This window comes from Struthio camelus, chromosome 3, assembly GCF_040807025.1.
Source record: "Struthio camelus isolate bStrCam1 chromosome 3, bStrCam1.hap1, whole genome shotgun sequence".
Lineage (NCBI taxonomy): Eukaryota > Metazoa > Chordata > Aves > Struthioniformes > Struthionidae > Struthio > Struthio camelus.
In genome coordinates, this window is record NC_090944.1 from 113,027,033 (window position 1) to 113,044,760 (window position 17,728).

The 17,728-nt window shown below is 41.0% G+C and overlaps 2 protein-coding genes across 20 annotated transcripts in view; both read left to right on the forward strand.

The window, feature by feature from the left end:
• Nucleotides 1-6,050, forward strand: part of TRERF1 (transcriptional regulating factor 1) — a 104,598-nt gene extending 98,548 nt beyond the window's left edge. For all 16 annotated transcript variants that reach the window (XM_068939728.1, XM_068939726.1, XM_068939730.1 and 13 more), the window contains 5 exons: nucleotides 1,553-1,641; nucleotides 2,509-2,622; nucleotides 3,359-3,547; nucleotides 4,038-4,246; nucleotides 4,879-6,050. In XM_068939728.1, coding sequence (XP_068795829.1) covers nucleotides 1,553-1,641; nucleotides 2,509-2,622; nucleotides 3,359-3,547; nucleotides 4,038-4,246; nucleotides 4,879-5,200 — 923 coding nt within the window. In that variant the 3' untranslated portion in view covers nucleotides 5,201-6,050. The remainder of the gene's footprint in view (nucleotides 1-1,552; nucleotides 1,642-2,508; nucleotides 2,623-3,358; nucleotides 3,548-4,037; nucleotides 4,247-4,878) is intronic.
• A 2,300-nt stretch (nucleotides 6,051-8,350) lies between these two features.
• On the forward strand, nucleotides 8,351-15,644 carry MRPS10 (mitochondrial ribosomal protein S10). 4 transcript variants are annotated; one of them, XM_068939733.1, is made up of 8 exons: nucleotides 8,351-8,477; nucleotides 11,645-11,753; nucleotides 11,843-11,901; nucleotides 12,022-12,094; nucleotides 13,207-13,346; nucleotides 13,819-13,927; nucleotides 15,081-15,170; nucleotides 15,439-15,644. In XM_068939733.1, the coding sequence occupies exons 2-8, from the start codon at nucleotides 11,739-11,741 to the stop codon at nucleotides 15,523-15,525; spliced, it is 573 nt and encodes a 190-aa protein (XP_068795834.1). In that variant the 5' UTR covers nucleotides 8,351-8,477; nucleotides 11,645-11,738; the 3' UTR covers nucleotides 15,526-15,644. The 4 variants fall into 4 exon arrangements, with proteins under 4 accessions (XP_068795834.1, XP_068795835.1, XP_068795836.1 ...); XM_068939732.1 differs by lacking the exon at nucleotides 8,351-8,477 and adding an exon at nucleotides 8,879-8,999; XM_068939734.1 differs by lacking the exon at nucleotides 11,645-11,753.
• The last annotated feature ends 2,084 nt before the right edge of the window (nucleotides 15,645-17,728 follow it).

The following is a 17,728-nucleotide window of genomic DNA, read 5'->3' on the forward strand; positions in this document are numbered from 1 at the left end:
ATTCAGTGCAGTGGCAAGCACTTCTCTGGAGAATGGCAGCATCGACAGGAACATTAGGAATTTCTTGTAATGAAAAAGTTCCGGATGTTTCCGACGCTCCCAGACAGACTGAAGTAGAAACTTCTCATAGAATAAGTAATTATAAAGGCATCTGCTCTGTGGCTTCTTGCAGGTTCTTCCTTTAATGTATATAATGCTGCCCACCCTTACAAACAGGACACTGGTTTGATGCAGCAGAGCAATTTTGTGTTCCTTCTGTTTGACTAATAGTGCAGATTTGAATGGAAACACAAATTCATTTAAATTTAAATGTTGACCTCACATTTTCATGGGCAGTTGGACTGGTGAAGCAAATACAGAATAGTAATATCTGAAAATTTTATATACAGCTACCTTCAAATGATCAGGAAGCACTTTGCACTTACTGCACGCTGCCTTCGTGGGAGTATTTACATACCGTCTCTGTCTACTTGTGGTCTCAATCGCAAAGAATTTAAGTGTCTTACCTCAAGTCATACATGTGAAGATTTGTAGAAGTAGCTTATGAGAGTGACTGTCTGGAGAACAAAATGATAGATGAACCTCACTGCAGCTGAATGTAAAGTGGCATATATGGGAATAGGCGGTATAAGCTTTACATATAAAATGATGAGCTCTGAGCTGATATTTCCCATGTAGACTAAGACTTTGGGATTATAACAGTAGTTCTTTGAAAACATAAGCTCTCTGTTTTACAGTAGCCAAAAAGGCAAATCTCTTTTGTTAAAAGAACAAAATAGTCCGTGGCTTGCCCATACGTTGACTATTATGTGCATTTCTGGTCCCTTTATCTCTAAAGGCATATATTAGTATATTAGGAATATGTTATTTCTGAACCTGAAAAAGGTTCAGAAGAGGACAGCAGTAATGATCAAAGGCATGGGAATGACTGGGTCTCTTCAATATGGAGAAGGAAAAGGGGGAACAGAAGAGAGACAAGGTACAAATCCTAACTGGTGTGGAGAGGATGGATAGAGACTGAGCGTTTATTTTCCCTCCCAGTTGAAGAAGTAGGGGTCTTCCAGTGAAGCTACTGGGAGCTAGGAAGCAAAGAAAAGGAGATGATTCTTCATGCAGGGGGTTTACTAATCTGTGAAACTCCTTGGCAAAGGACGTTGTGGATCCAAGAGGTTTAACTGGTTGAAAGGGATACTAACCAGCGTTTAGAAGAAACGGTTACTAAATAAGCAAATTGTAACAGGCTCAGGAAATCCCCTGAACTGAAAGTGGTCAGAGGTTAGGAAAAATTGGGAAGAGGCATTGTATTTGCTTGCCCTGATCTTACTGTTTCTAGGCAACTGTCTGTGACTGCTGCTGGAGAGACAATATTGGGTTAGCTGGACTCTAGGTAGTGAGTCAGGGTAGCCATTCTTGTATTGGCATAGCAGGAATCACGAGCAGGTACTTAAGATTTCCCAGTTCTTGTTCCAGATACTAAATTAACATACAAAATGGTGGTGGGTTTGTACTGTAAGAATTAATTCACTGAGTTTAGTTGTTGTTGGTTTTTTAGGCTCTGACAAATGGACGCATCAAGAGAGAAGGCTGTTCAAAGAGGCATTGTCCACCTACAGCAAGGATTTTATATTTGTACAAAAAATGGTAAAGTTGTTTCTGTTCTGTCAATTTTTTTTTTCCATTTGCCACATTCTGTTGTTCCCTTTCGTTTTCCTTCCAGGGACAGACCAACTTACTGCAGGCATAGAGCCAATGCTGGTTAGAAGAACGCCATTAGGAATGATATATTCTCTATGGTGCACACATGCATGCAAGTACAGAACCAATAAAAACACTTTAAAAAAAGAAAAGCTTCTGATCCTCTTGTAATTAAAAGATCAGATGTAAGATCCTCTTGTACTAAAATAAAAAGCCTCAATAAGCACGTCTAAGTCACGGCATTGCATGTGTGGGACAAGTATGGTGCCCCTCTAACATCTCCATGTTCTCTGGCAGTTTATTAAAAGGAGCCTAGGTCACAGGCATCAAACCTCACTCCAGAAAGGCTTGAATCCTATTAATAAGAGAAAACATGTTTGGGCTTAATTTTCATGTTCTGCCACAAAGCAGAAAAGACAAGGTGTGTATGTCTCGCGGCAGAATTGGATATACCTTGCTTGTCACTTCGCACATTGAAAAACATTTGGGTTTGTGCAAACCAAATCTTAATTCCTAGATTTCTTGGTTGTAGTGTGCAATTAAGCTACAAATGAATATTCTCAGTCATCATCTTAACTAGAGTCTAGAGAATCCCAGAGAAATGTACTGAAGCTAAAATAGTCAACGCAAATTTGACTGGAAAATAATAATTTTAAAATGTTCTGCAAGAGTGTTGCTGTCCTATTCACGTTATCTTCATTTCTCCATTTGAATGTTTGAGAAATAAAACCAGCATCTTAAGTAGTTTTCATTCAACATGATGAAAAAATATAACATTGATACTGGACTATTTCTGCAATTACTTAACTGCAGGTTAAGTCTAAGACGGTTGCACAATGTGTGGAATACTACTATACTTGGAAGAAAATCTTGCGTTTGGGACGGAAGCACAGAACGCGTTTAGAGAAAAAGAGAGAGGAATGCCTGGTGAGTTTAAATGAATGTGTGAAAGTGTAACACTTTTCTTTTCAAGTTCGTCCTGTTTTGAGCAGGAGGTTGAACTAGGTGGCATGGGTCTCTTCCAACCTAACTTATTCCATAATTCTGAACTACGTTGTATATAGGCATTCTATGACCTCGGCTACAACAAGATTTTTGCTTTCCTGGACTGTATGGGATAGAAGTGTTTTACAAGTATGTCCTCTAACTCTAGCCCAACAATTAGGGCTTTTGCTATTGCTGAAGCAGATGAACCTCTTTGCCTGTATGTGTGTGCCTGAAGACTGCTCTGCTGTTCTGGCACAAACAGCATTTACTTAGACTGGCAATGATTTTTTTGTGTGCCGAGCCCATATCACAGGCAGCCTGAGCAGTCCTAAGAGACATAATTTTTTTAGTAAGTCATTTCATTAGACTATGAATATAGTGTACATCACCATCCTAAAACTGGGTATGGGAAAGTATTGCATCTCGGCATCTGTAGACTCTGTGGGCCACAGCTCTGTAATGCAGGCAGAGGATGTTTTGAACACTGCTATACAGCTTCCTGAACTGTAGCTTGTCCCTTAAGGGTTGGTTGTTTCAGCAGGACCAGAAGCTCATCTGAGAAGGGGAAAAAATGCCGAAACCTGGAGGCAGACTTTGCTAAACAGCATGGTGTTCCCATACTCTGTCTGTTTTTAGCCATATTTCTAGTATTTCTTAAATGCAGTATCTATTTCAGACAAGTGGAGAAGAGGAAGTTCTAGAGGAAGATGAGGAGATCGAAGAAGACAGAAAGGAAGAAAGAGAAATGCAGAAATCTCCTGACCCGCCTGCCATCCCTCTTGTTGGACCTATAGATCTGCCTGCCCTTCAGAGTCTCACACTTTCTTCGTCCTCCTTTATCTGTGAAATGCCAAACTGTGGCGCTGTACGTGTGTTTGGTATCTTTAAGTAATGGCAAACGTTTTGTATAGTAGTGAGTAGTGATTTTTGGAAATCGGATTTTATACTTTTCCCTACCAGTGAATAGTCTCCTGAATATCTATGGACAAATCGTTTTGCCTACCTGCTTTGAATTCCCACATCATAAAATATAGGCAAGGCACCAATACATATGTAAAATTGTTTCCTGAGACGATGTATAGATGAAAAGCCCTGTATAGTAACAGCTGTGATTGTTATAGTTGTATAACCAAAAGGTAACGGGATAGCATAACTTGCTCTGTTACGTTTTTATGATGAGTAAATTTCTTTAGTGGGTTATAGCTGGGGACAGCCTTTGACCAAGTGGATTGTTTGTGTGTATCTGATGTTTACAGTTTTTTATTTTAATACGCATTCAGCGTATTTCTTTCTGTAGTTCCTGTTCCAATGCAGTATTTCTTGATTTTTCTTCCCTCCGCCCTACCCTGCACCAGGTGTTCAGTTCCCGGCAAGCGCTGAATGGCCACGCTCGCATTCATGGAGGTACGAATCAGGTGACAAAAACACGATGTACCATTCCAGGCACTAAGCAGAAATCTGGTACACAGAGCGGATACTGCTCCATCAAGAGTTCACCTGCCCACAGCACAACAAGCGGTGAGACCGACCCAACAACAATTTTTCCTTGTAAGGAGTGTGGCAAGTAAGTGAATACGACTGTCAGCAGTACTGCATCAAATTTATCTATTTATATTCCAAATGAATAGCATTGCAACAAACTGTTTATTTTGTTCCAATTGTCTCAAAAGAACACTGTTTCCCCTAAGATGTCATGTTCTGTTACCAAATCCTTCAGAGGTTGGTTTGCGTGGCATTTTGGATGCTTTCCCTGCAGCACATAATCTCTTTAATTTTCCTGAATTCACAACCTGCTGGAGTTCCTGGCTGTGACACTCTAGGTTCTCGTTTCACTGCAGACTTGCATGTGACCACAAGCAATTTGCTCATTCTAACGTGGGGCTCCTGCATTTTCTCCCCATTGCATAAGACTGTAGTGAAGCTGAGCGCAGGGAAAACTGGGATGTGCTTAGATACTGAAGCAATTGCAGGAGCTGCAGAATGCCTTCAGCAGAGTCTGAGCGGACCACTTTGATGCTGTCAGACTGCATGAATCTGATAGTCTGTCCCTGAAATTCTCACCGTGGCATTGCAAACTTCACTGACTTCTATTTCAGGACAAGGAAGCAAACGTACTGATATGTTGTTGAGTCTTTTTTAGCTCCTCTTATCCAAAGTAATGCGTTCTTATCTGTTTTTTTTTCTTTAAAATTTTAGGGTGTTTTTCAAAATCAAAAGCCGCAATGCTCATATGAAGACTCACAGACAACAAGAAGAACAGCAAAGGCAGAAGGCTCAGAAAGCTGCTGTGGCAGCAGAAATGGCAGCCACTATTGCGAGAACTACTGGGCCAGCTGGGCATAGTGTGATCCCTCTGGATCATATGAGTTTGGTTAAACGTGTTGAAAACGTAGGTGATGTTGAAGATGATGTTGTTCAGGAGTTAGGTGATGTCATGGAAGAGAATGAAGTCATGGATGCTGACCTTCTATTAGAGGATGAAGATGCAGATCTACTGCAGGATGATGCTGAGCTGTAAATAAGAGTTGTTTGATAGACAGCTCCTGAACACAACGTGAATGCATCAGTCAGGAAACTTGGACTGCTTGTTTATTCCCCACTGATTGTAAACTACCTGTTGAAAAATGATAATTCTTTTATCCAGGTCTAGAAAAGAAATCCACTTTTTTTTTCCTTTTTTATTAATTTGTGTTTTGGGGAAAATAAATAATTGGTACAAATATTCTTATAAGGTGTTTTTATCTGGGCTCATTTTGCTGAGATCTTGCAAGGCCACTAATTAGAGAAGTTCATGGTTCTGATGTCATTTCCCTCCAGCCTTGCACGGTAGGATCTTTAACTCTTCCACGTTTCATTTTACCCCACTTACAAGAATGATCTTCACATACTTCTGATGGAATTTTTTTTGGTTTGGGTTTTTTTTTTTTTTTGGCTTGCACTGGATCACTTCCAGCATCTTATAGAGACTAAATGTCATCTCTCTTAAGGAGGTGATTACGTTCTTTTTCCTTGTGCTGTCATTTTAAGGGAGGTGGAGAAAAAAATCTGATTTAACCGCCAAGTAATTACAGGAGTGATTGTATCATCCATAATATCACAGTACTTTTTCAGTTCTGTCTTGCCTTAATGCGTATGCGTTAGGCAGTTTTTAAAGGCATTGGTTACACCGTACACTTCCGAGCTTCCATTTTTAGCAGGGTTTTGATCCACTGATTCTAAAATGACCTAATTCAAGGATTGAAGAAAGAAGATGATTGTGCCGTGGCTCCCATCATCTGATGGGAACACTGAATCAGGAACACTGCCTTGTTAATCTGATTGCACTGGAAATATATTTTGCTGTGACAATAAATCATACTGTTGAATCGCCATCTCAGTGGTTTTAGGAGGATGTATTCTCCAGCAATGCAGGAGCTTGTTTTCTCACCAGACAAATACAGGGAGATGTTCCTGCCTGTGGGACAGAGATTGGTGGAATATACGCCTTCAGCAGCACATGTTGCTATTACTCCTGGGCATGCAATGTTATTGTGCCATTTTCAGTCCTCCTTTTCTCATTATGTTAAATTCAAATTTTGTTTATTTAGTAAAATGTACACCAAAGGTGAGATGATGTTACTGTTTAATTACCGTTTCTTCCCCCTTAGGCTCAGATCTCCATGCTGGATGTCTAATTCCGTTTCTGCAAGTTTAGATCTGGTTCTCTGTGTAAATTGAGTTTCAAAAGAATCAAGACTTGGCAGTCTTAAACCACAGGAAGAATTGGAGTTAGGTTGCATGGACCTTTAATTACAAAATAAGAGAGTACTGATTTTAGAGCTTTCACAGGTAATGGCACCGATTTTCTTGTGAATCTTGCACAGTAGAAGAGTATTGCTAATTTTATAAAATGTTTTGTAAGACTGATTTCAGATCTTCCAATTTTCAACTTTTTTTAAACAGGTTGATTTTTTTTTTCCTGCCTTCCTAACATCTTAAGCAGAATCAGAGATGGTGGATCTTATTTTCTGCTGCCTGTCTTTCTTGTGTAACTATGCAAAATGAGGGTAAACCACAGCACTTTTGTTTAAGAGTACAGAACCACAAGTTCAAAACCAGTGGCACTAGTGGCAGAGAGGTGCCTTCTCTGTCGAAGCCAAATATGTGAAGCCAAATTGCCTGATGTTTCTGCTTCAGGTCAAATGTTCTCATACTTAAGAACAGCCCTTCAGGAGAATGGAAATCACTTCTCAGTTTCAGGTTAGTGAGGTTCCTGTGTATGTGATTTGTTTCGATATTTTTGGGGTTGTTTCGGTGTTTTTTTGGTTGTTTGTTTGTTTCGGGGGTGGGAGGAGGGTTGGTTGGTTGGTTTTGACCAGTGGGTGGAATTCCCTTCCCTCTGCTATAGGAGGGGATGATGTTCTCAATTACTGTACGTATGAGTTTTCAGGAGGCCAGAGAGCAGCCTTTTTTCTTTCCTGATCTGCCAGTGAGCACCTAACCGGATCCTGTCCGTGCTGTGAAGCATTACTTTTTCAGGGGCCATGCTACCCAGCTTCAGCGGACTTGGCGGTCAGCTGTATGTAGCCAACTAGATCCACTGAGGTTGTAAATTTTGTAGACTGCACAAGTAAAGTTTTGCATATTTTGGTGGTTTGCCAAGTGGGGGCAATTGTGCACAGTATCTTGTGTTGGCTTTTGGAGGCCTGTGGTAGAAACAATCCAGCAGGGTCTACTCTTTCTCTTCCAAACTCGTACCATTTTGAACTCTAAGGACCTTTCTGAGAAAGGCTTCTACACTGGAAAAAATGGAAAGATGTTTTCAGACTCTCCAGTTCATGGTAGGAAGAAAACAATATTTGAGCAAAATATTAATTGGGATCAGTGAGAGTTCTGTGTGGGGAACTGAGAGAAATGTAGTAGAAACTTGTGGGCATGATTCTGAGGACTAGCTCTGTATTTTTCTATACACAATTGGACAGGTATTTGTATGTGCTAAACCCATATATATTATATCTGCCTGGATCTGTAACATTAATCAGGTGCTGTTTTATTGTACAGCCAAGATGGTAATAGAAAAAAAAAATAACCAAAGAAATCTATTCATAAAGAAAAAAATGTACATTTCCTAAATAGTACACAAGTATAATTTAGGCCTCAAACATTAACTTCATACTGTTAAGTGTTGCATTGGCTGATGTTAAACAGATGCTGTTCTACCTGCTTGTACATAATTGGACAGAGTTTTATTTCAGAAAGTTGTTTTCTTGCTGATGGTTGGTAATGCAAAACTGTTCACTATTGAACTTAGTCCTCTTTGATAAAACCTGTACATAAAAAACATATTTTATGAGAAAAATCTTATTTTCAGTATTTAACTGTTATTTTATTAGAAGATGGTTGTAAATATTTTAGGTGCTTTAGTGTGAAAAGCAGACTGTGGCAGAGAAAGTCATGAAATAAAAACCATACATTTGATATAGCTTGTGATCTATGCTGGCTTCAGGTTCCTGCTGTTAGCGTTGAGCTTGCGCTTAGCTTACTTTCAGGTTACTGCTTACCTAGATGTATATTAGGATGGCTTAATTTCACAAATGACGACACCCCTCTCCGAAATACGTGGTACCACGCAGAACCCGTGTACGGAGTCTTAGCCACTATTTGTCTGTGTAAAAGGGGTTTATACGACATTTCCGGTGAATTTTGTACTTTGAAATGTAGCTGGCTGGGTTTTGCTACCAGCCTGCACACCTCCTCTGGGTATTTTAAGAGGGAGAGAAGTTTGGAAGCGAACTTCAGCTGTAGTATTCAAAACCGTATGTATGCTTTTAGTAGGACTTCTGAATCCTTCCAGGCAAAAAAAAAAAAAAAATCTCGGTTTTATTTCCCTCCCTACATATATATATATAATATATATTGTATATATATTATATATTATATGTGTGTGTTTATGTTATATATATATATAGAGAGAGAGTGTGTTATTTGCAGAAAGGGGGAGAAACTTCACGAACCGGAACGCGCCGTCCCCGCCGGGAGCGGGGCTGCTGGCGGGCGGCAGCAACGGCCCGGCCCGGCCCGGCCCGGAGGCGGCAGCTCGCCCCACCGCGGCCGCAGCGCCCCCTCGCCTGCCGCCGCCACCACCCGCCCCCTCGAGGCCGCGCCTGCGCGCTGCGCCCTCCGCGGGGCGGCGGGGGCGCTCTTCGGTCGCGAAGGCCCTCGCGGAGACGGAAGTCGGCGGCGGCGGCCGCTCTCTCCTTCCGCGCCGCGCTCTATGGCCGGCGGGAGGGGGCGGAGGCAAGATGGCGGCGGGTTGCTTGTGGCGGCGGCTGTGCCAGGTAAGGGGTGCGGCGGCAGCGGGGACGGGGGCTCCGTCCTCCCCCGCCTCCTCCCCGGCTGCTTCCCTCCTGAGGGCAGAGGGAAAGGGCCGGCAGCCCGGTGGCGGCGTGAGGGGAGGGCGGCCGCCCCTCACGGCTCTGGGCCGCAGGTCCGGCCGCGGTCGCGGGGGAGGGCGAGGAGCCGGTGAGGCGGGTTGTGGGGTCCCCGGCCGAGCCTGCTTCTCGTCGTGGCGTTTTCTCCTGTAGCGTGAAAAACGGGGAGACTGTTTTTGGCTTGAGGCGCGCTGGTGTTTGCTGCTGCCGTCGAGTTTCGAGGAGCGAGTGCGCTTGCTCAGCTTGAGAGGAAACTGGTGTGTGGGGGCTCCCTGCTGAGTGTCGGGTGCCTTTAACTGTGTGTGCGCGCTGTGCTGGGGACTGCTCGCCTTCCGGGCATCCCTCCTCCGCTGCCTGCCTGCCTGCCTGAAGGCCTGTCGAGCAGGGGAAAGGGAGGCTGTTTTGCCTGAGGAGAGGAGGGGCTTTGTTTTGGGCCCGGGGTCGGTCCCGACACGGAGCGGAGTTGCGCCCCGCCGCGGGTGGTTTGCTCGGCTCGCCCACCGGCCACGGGGGTGTTTTCAAGAGCGCTGCAAAGCGCTTAAGGCAGAGAATAAAAGAAGCTATCCAAAATATTTTAATAGCGCCGAATGCTGTCTTTGTGACTTGCGGAACTCAACGTACAACTTGGTCAAAATTTCCACAGAGCATCTTTAGTCCTCTTTTACAAAAGCCTTCGGCCCAGTGCACGACTTGTAACGAAAGAAGCCTGCGTGTGCTGGGCGTAACGTGCACAATTCCGTAACGTTGTAAAGGCTGCAGAGTTTAGTACATGTTGTAGGATTCCAACGTTTCGTCGTATTGCGGCTTTTCACTTTTTTACAGTCTGAAGGCTGTAATATATGCATCCAGAAACACACAGCACAGTATGTGTATAAATGGTATGACCATATTTATCTTTACATGCAAATGATATATGCAAATTGTAAGGTCAAGAAGACCTTCAATTAGAAGTAATAGAATAAGCAACTGAAATTGCATAAAACAGAGCAAAAACACTAGTACAGCTTTTAGTTACAATTTTTCCTTCTGCTTACTCCAACAGCGTTTTACTTGCCTGATGACCACCGAGTCAGTATTCTTACGTTTGCCATCTGGTGTATGGTTCAGTGCCACCTACTCGCACACAGAGTTTAAGCCCTGCACTGAGTGCAAAGTTCTCATGTTCACAGACATATCTGTACTCTGAGGAAATGGCAGGTGATGACATTAGTGAGCTTCATGTTGCCATTGAATGAAGCAGAGGTAGTATTTTGGTTTCATGAGCAGGGAACGGAGATGCAAAGACCAGGGTAGCTTCCTCAGATGCGTCTTTTTGGTTTTAGATACCAAATCTCAAGTGATTCTCGACGTGAACTTTGAGACGTCTTGAAACGTACTTCAGGGATAGCGGCAAATATTCAGTTCTCCTAAAGTTGCTTATCATATCATGCTCTGAGGAATGTAGCACCGGTGCTCATCTGTGAACAACTTGATTTTAAAGGCCTAAGCGGAAACGTAGTCAGTTGTGCTCTTCAACTAACAACCAGCTTTGGTTGTAGCCAGGAAACCGTCCTTCCTCTTCCTGCAGTCACCTGCTTTATCTGATGGAGAATTTATAGGATACATAGTGAATGAGGCAGAATTACTTCAGAAAACAGCTTTATTCACTGCTGATGTATAATTACTGTATAATGCTTACTGGAGAGGGTTGGAGGCCTACTGGAGTCAGGCAGTGAGTATGCATATCTGCGAGCAGCTAAATCGAGTTTACCTGGAAAAGTGCTAATTCTGGCTGACTTACGATGTCTTGATATTATACGGTCACATACATACCTGGTGTGTAGGGGAGGGAGAATCATATTTGTTGTATTTCTGAAAACTGCCTCCAGCACCTGTTAAGGTCGAGTTACAAGGGATGGGATGAATAGGTTTAACTAATTTTGCTGTGATGTTCTGCTGCAGCCCTGAGTTTCTCTTGAGTCAGAGTTCTGGTTTCCCTTTTTTTTTTTTTTTTTTTTTTTAAACCCTCTAGTAGCCTATAACTTTGTCAAGTTGAGAATTATCGGAGGGAAACTGGAAGCCACATAACATTCAGAAGGGAGAGTTTTTCTAGGATGAGAGAGGGCAGTGCTGCTTCTTGATTTACAGCTGGATTCCTTTTTTAACACAAGAAAAACAAATTATCCTTTCGATATGGTTCATCTACTTCTTAGAACTATTTCTATTTAAATGTGTTATTCAAAAGAACAAATGCTCAAAGTCACAAAGAACATCCTGATGAAAAAAGAATGGGAAATTACAGTGGGTGCACTTTTGCATTTATAGGATACTATTTTCAATTGCTTTTACAACAGTAAGTCGTTGTCAGTCTTGACTATTGACAGAGCTAATAGATTTTACTGTACTATGAAAGTGGAGCTAAGGAGAAAATGTTAACATATGTAGAAGTAGTATCCGATGCCACACAAAATGCGGTCTTCTGCTAATAAAATTGCTTTGTGATTGCTGTTCAGGTGCATGGCTAATAGGTGCGTGTTGTTATATTGCTCCCTTAATATGTTCTTTTTTTCCAGGTCCAGTTGTGTATTAAAGTAGACTTCTGTGTTCCTGTTTTCCTTTGTTTTCCAATGGAGCAGGCTTTTCAGTCGGGCAAACAAATGCCTAGGAATGTGTTCCACTCTGGTGTGCATAAAAGTAACTTTTAATAACCCTATATTAACTGGCTAGTTTCCAATTTGGAAAAAAGCTAGCTGACAATTTATTTTATACAGGGGTCAGCTTTTCCTGTCAATTATGCAAGCAGAATTGTGCAAAGACAATGTTTTCTTCCGTAAGTATAAAAGGTCCTCCTTCTTCTTTCCACTTCTCCCACCATGTTCCCTAAAAAAAAAAAAAAAAAAAAAAAAAAATCCGACTTTAATGCTGATTTTATACTTCCCCACTTGTTCAGAAACAAAGACCTGATGGGAGTACGGCTGGCTGGATCCCATGTTGATACTCAGGAGCATAGAACTAATCCTTTGGTAAGTAAGCGTTTCACAGGACTGTATTTTTCATGTTGTCTTAATAATAAAGAGGGTGCACAGAAAATTTTGAATTCCTCTATTTCAGCCTTTTAAAGTTCTGTCATAATGATGTCACATTTGCATTAGAGAAAGAAGCAGTTTAGATTGTTGATAACTGAGATCTTTTCTTCAGCAAGATTCCCAGAGCTTACAGTTCACTACAAAAAGCAGATCTGGGAATGCACGCCTGCTTTTGCTTTGCCTCTCGGACAGTTACTTTCCTGTGTAGCTGTAACTCTATGAAACATAAGCTTTCTGGCCACATTCAGTGCTTACAGCAACCTAGCCAACCCAGGGCCCTTGTCTCTGGCTTGGCAGCTGGGAGCCCAGGGCTTGTGAGGTGGAAAGCTCATGAAGGTATGTGGTGGATATCTTTACATTAGCCTTTACAAGCTAAATGCTTTGATTTTGACCTGGACTTCACAAACACATGTTAAATCTGTTCTATAATACATATGAGCAAGTCAAATCCTATAGACAGTATTAGACCGGCAGTCCATACCCAGCCTTTCTGGCATGTGTGGTACATACTGAATTTATTGCACTGGACTGCCTGGGAGTAAACCAGTTCTTCCTGTGCATATCAGGGCTTTCTAGATGAACACTGACCCTAGGCCCTCAGAAAACGAAGCTCTAACTAAAAGTCATAAAGTTCCACCTGGACAAACAGAAATAATAATATGCCTAGGGAAACCTGCTGTGTTTAGGGAGCTTTACAACTAGCTTACAACTAGCAAAGGCTCTTCTTGCCTTTGCTCTTTCCTTTATCTCGATTTGTCTTACCTTTCCTGATCGAGAAATCTTACCGGAATGTCGAAAAGTTAGGGACCTCTTCACACCTTTGCCTTCCCTGATGAAACTGGGAACTATCAATCAGTGTAATATTGTCAGCTTCTTGAAAGTAATCTAAAATGAGCAGCTAAAAAGTGTGTATGTGTGGGTTTTTTTTTTTTTTTGCTTCCTCTTTTACAAAAGGGGCACACAGGCTAGGAAAACATGCAGTGCAGCGCATGCATTAGTTAAGGAAAACATGGAGTGGTAACTTTTGTCTTTTTTCTTACAAAACACAGGTATCTCTTTCAGATGAGCCAGAAACACTGTACAAGAGATTATCTCTTTTAGTTAAAGGCCATGATAAAACTGTGTTGGACAGCTATGAGTATTTTGCAGTGCTTGCAGCTAAAGAACTTGGCATCTCTATTGAAAAAGTGTAAGTAGTTGATCTCTGGAGCAACATGGTAGCAGCTGCTTCTTACTTCCTGTGCTGTAATTCAAGTTCTGTGCCTACAACTATTTCTTTCTTTCTTTCTTTCTTTCTTTCTTTCTTTCTTTTTTTTTCTCTCCAGAAAAAGCAGGTGCAATCTGACAGTGTTTTTTCTCAGATTATAAATCTAACGCTTACTAGATGACAGTACACTGATCAGAAAGCAGCAGCAGTTGTACACTCAGTACTGTCACAATAAACGTGCCTTTTAACTATGCCTAAGGATATTGACGGTCCTCTAATTAGAGCTGTCAGTACTCTAGTTTCTCTGACCTAATGCTGGTTAATACTAGAGTATTAACTTACGCACATATGGGTTAATATTGAACTGTACCACTGCTTAATGCTGTCTTGTAATCTTTCACATAACTTTAAATTTGTATCCTTTATATGATGTTTTCTTGTTGTCCTTTTTCAGACATAGACCTCCAAAGAAGATAGAACGATTCACACTTTTAAAATCGGTACACATTTACAAGAAGCACAGAGTTCAGTATGAAATGAGAACGCATTACATCTGTTTAGAGGTAAGATGTAGGGGAGGAAAAGCATGTGTAGGGGCATAATTCAAAGACATTAATCTATGTTGAATAGTTCAGGAGTGAGCACAGACTTTCTATTATCACTTAATTGGGTTAGGGAGGAAAGCGGTGGGAACAGTAGAGAAGAGTTAGACCTAGGTACATGAAGGAGAACATACAAGTTATTCTGACTGTACAGCCTATATAGACTCTTTTTTTTTTTTTTTTTTTTGACCAAAAGGCTGATTTTGACACCCTATTGTCATCTGGATAGGGAATGATTAAGAAAGAGGATAGATTTTTAGAATCATTTTTTTTCTGTCTATGCTTTTGGTATCCAGTGGCATAGGAGCTTTCTCAGGAAGAAGATGCAGCTAAATCCTTGTCTTTACCAGTAGTCGCTAAGCGTTCTGTCTTGCATGAGTTTTGTCTGACATTTTTGAACCTACTTACTTTAGCCATATGCAACATATTGTGGCAAATTAAAAGTTGCATCGAGGAAATGCAGGGAAGGAAGCATGTACAAACCACTGGCTCTGTGGCTGATGACAAAAACTTATACATGGTTTAGAACACAGCTGTGGTTGACTTTCTGAAAAGAAAGGTTTACTGCCAGCATTTTGTGGCCTCTGGGTCTCTTACCATATATTTGTACAGTGATTAGCAAAATGGGACTTTGCCTTATGTCCCCAGACATTATTGCAGTACAAATAGCTACTCGTAGACCATAAGTTTACTAATCCTGAACAGCATAACTTTTGCCATCCAGGACAAACTAGAAAATGAAGAACACAAGTGAACTGGAGTTGTAGGACTTTATTATATAAAGCTCTTATTTAATTCTCACATAACCTGTAATAAATTTGATCTGGTATCTACAGCTTTTTATGATCCACCACTTCCATCATAGTCAACGCATGTGATCACAGACAGAATGTACCATTCTGTGGTGTGAAATAGCTACTTTGTGCTCGTGTAAGAGCTGTGTAGAGCTTGACTGCCTTGATAGAATGTCCTATGGAAGCTGCCCTTCTGTAAGATCTTTGATCCCATAGCAAGAATTAGAGAAGCTGGAGCAAAGTCTCTCTCTTTTTTTTTTCTCTATTGTTTGAAGTGTTAAAAATAGTAGTTCATTAAAAAAACATTATTTCTGTTTTAGTTAAAACATTTAACAGGCAGTACTGCTGCTGTGTATTTGGAATATGTTCAACGAAACTTACCTGAAGGGGTTGCCATGGAAGTAAAAAAGGTAAGTTTCTGTCTTGTATTATTAACTGTTGTGACATCAAGTCTTGGTGGAAGTACTAACAATTACTGAAGTCTTTGGAACATCAGTAGTGGAAATGTGTGTAGTTCATAAGGACTGTTTCTTGAGGATAAAGAGGCTGTATTGCTTGAAAGTGCCACTAGGTGGCATTTTTTATCAGAAATATCTCCAGCCAGAAAAAATAAAGCCAAGTAGTTAAATGTTGAATAGTTGGTATAACAGATGTTTTTCTTTTTTGCTCTACTTTTAGACTAAGATCGAGACAATACCTGAGCACATTCAGAAGCCAGTTTGGGATACACTACCTCAAGTAGAAGAAACTCAAGTCAAATCATGAACTCAGCAGTTACTTGGCTCCGTTAGTGCTGGAATTACTTGCTCCTATCAGCCTAACTTGCTGAGATTTACTGAGTACAGAGATGCTACTGTTAAATAAATTTCTCTTTTGTAAAGTAATCATATAAACTCTTGCTTTACCCAGTTACTCCTGATCATAGCTTCAGCCCATGCAGGCCAAGCAGTTATGAAGTCTAGAAGTTTGACAGCACTCTTATCAAGAACGTTGATCATCTGGGATATGTTTGTAGAAGGTTAAACACACACACGCGCGCACACGTGTGAATTCTGAAATATCTGAAAAAATCCAACTCATTCTTAAAATGTTTAATGTTATAGATACCAGTTTGTTAGTTTGTTAGACATTGTCTGCTATAGCTGCCTTGAAATAACTGAACCCCAGGTATACACACAGCTTACACATTAATTTGCAGTAAGTCAGCAAACACGATCTTACAGAACACTGAGGTATATTCAGACTCTTGTAGGCTCCTGCAGTTCCAACAGCCTCCTTTCCGGTCTTATTGCTTGCCAGCAGAATAATATAGTGACTGCAGTACAAAGCTGAGACTTCCACAGGATTAAATCCCTTATTTTAATGATGTGCTTGCAGAGCAATGTTACAAAGCAAATGGCTACTATAAAGCGTCATTGTGGAGAGGACAAACAGAACAAGAAATGTTTTATTATAGTACAGGGAAAGACGTAACCTTTTCCTAAACTTGGATGGGTTGATTATTCTGTAAATCCCTTCTAGCTGGACATTAATTATGCTTGTGTACAATAGCAAAAGAGTGCTCAATTAATTTGAAGCTTAGTTCACAGTGAATCAAAGGAAATAATACTGAGAGCAGAGCCATCATGGAGTTTACCTTCAGATTGGATTAATCACTTTTACCATTACTAGGTTAGCAGGAAGGACGCAACTGCAGGAACCTGCCTCAGACCAATAGTACTGGTCAGTGTTAAGGGAGTGGCCTTGAGTGGTGTTAAAAGAATTTACAGAAGGAATACACAACTGAGTCACAGGACAAGACAACAAAAATGAGGTTAGGCTGGACCATACTTATCGACAGCACTTGAGAGCCTCTTAACAATCACAGAAGAAAATAAACTCAGTGTTACCGTCAGACAAAACGGACAGTCTTGGTGGGAAATAACTGAAAGACAAGAAACCAAGCTTCTGTTCTGAAGATCAGCTGCATTTTCTATTCTGCTATTTTAGAAGGGCTTGGACCACTTGGGATAGAAAGGAAGCCTTCTGTGCCTCTTCCACAACATTCCTCAGAAGAAAAAGGAAGTTTAATCAAATCCCTTACGGGAAGATACACTGTCTAGTCTAGTCATCCCTTCCAAGCGTTTGCTTTCCTTAATTTCAAACTACTCCTCCTCTCCCTCATTCCCAGTATTCAATCAGGCTAGCATTTATTAAGGTCTTATCAGGCGTTATATGGCATTTAAGGAAGAAACTGTGAGCTGTCCTGGTTAAAGCTGCTGCTTCAGAGGGATGATCTCTTTCAAATCTGCATTTTTTTTTCAAATTTTTCATATTTTAGTTTTACATAAGCCACCTGTCAAGTTCAAGCTGTACATAGTCTCCAAAAGAAATCTGACTGTGCTCAAGACTGACTGAAACTTTTCACACCTTGGTTTGATACATGGTAAGGCTAAAGCATTGTCTTTTATTGTCTTTGAAACTCTATTCTTAGGCTGTGGTTGCCGGCTGAAGGTCCAGTCACTGTGGCCACAAACTCTCAGCCAGCTTATAGTTATCAGACCTAAACAGGATCTGACAGGTGACAGCTACAGAAAATAGTAACCCATGTAAGCAACACTCCTGTCCATGTTTAAGGGCTTTGTAAGGCATTGCGACATCTCTTTTTCTTTACTTCCAATTGTGAGTTTGCATAACGCCATAACTGTGCTATATACTCTGATCATCTTTCCGTCCAATAATGTAGCTTCTGACTTGGTCACTCTTTCTATTCTTCTAGTTATTTTCCAGTTCTTTTACTTTGTATGTTTTTCCAGTTTTGCTTTCTGACATCTTCTTTAGCCAGTACTGAGAACAACACTCCAATCATTGCTTTAGGCCTTTTCTCAAGTAGTCTTTCTACCTACTGACTGTTTCATCTCATTTTCAACTAGAAAAATTTTAGTTGACTTTTAGAGAAAGTTAATAAAAATACCATGCTTTGCAGCAT

Bases quoted from the DNA above. Each gene is read 5' to 3' on its own strand.
- MRPS10 (XM_068939735.1), top strand. From the start codon at position 8,964: ATGGCGGCGGGTTGCTTGTGGCGGCGGCTGTGCCAG. The intron at 9,000-11,842 runs GTAAGGGGTGCG...TATTTTATACAG, and splicing joins TGTGGCGGCGGCTGTGCCAG to GGGTCAGCTTTTCCTGTCAA. The intron at 15,171-15,438 runs GTAAGTTTCTGT...CTCTACTTTTAG, and splicing joins TTGCCATGGAAGTAAAAAAG to ACTAAGATCGAGACAATACC.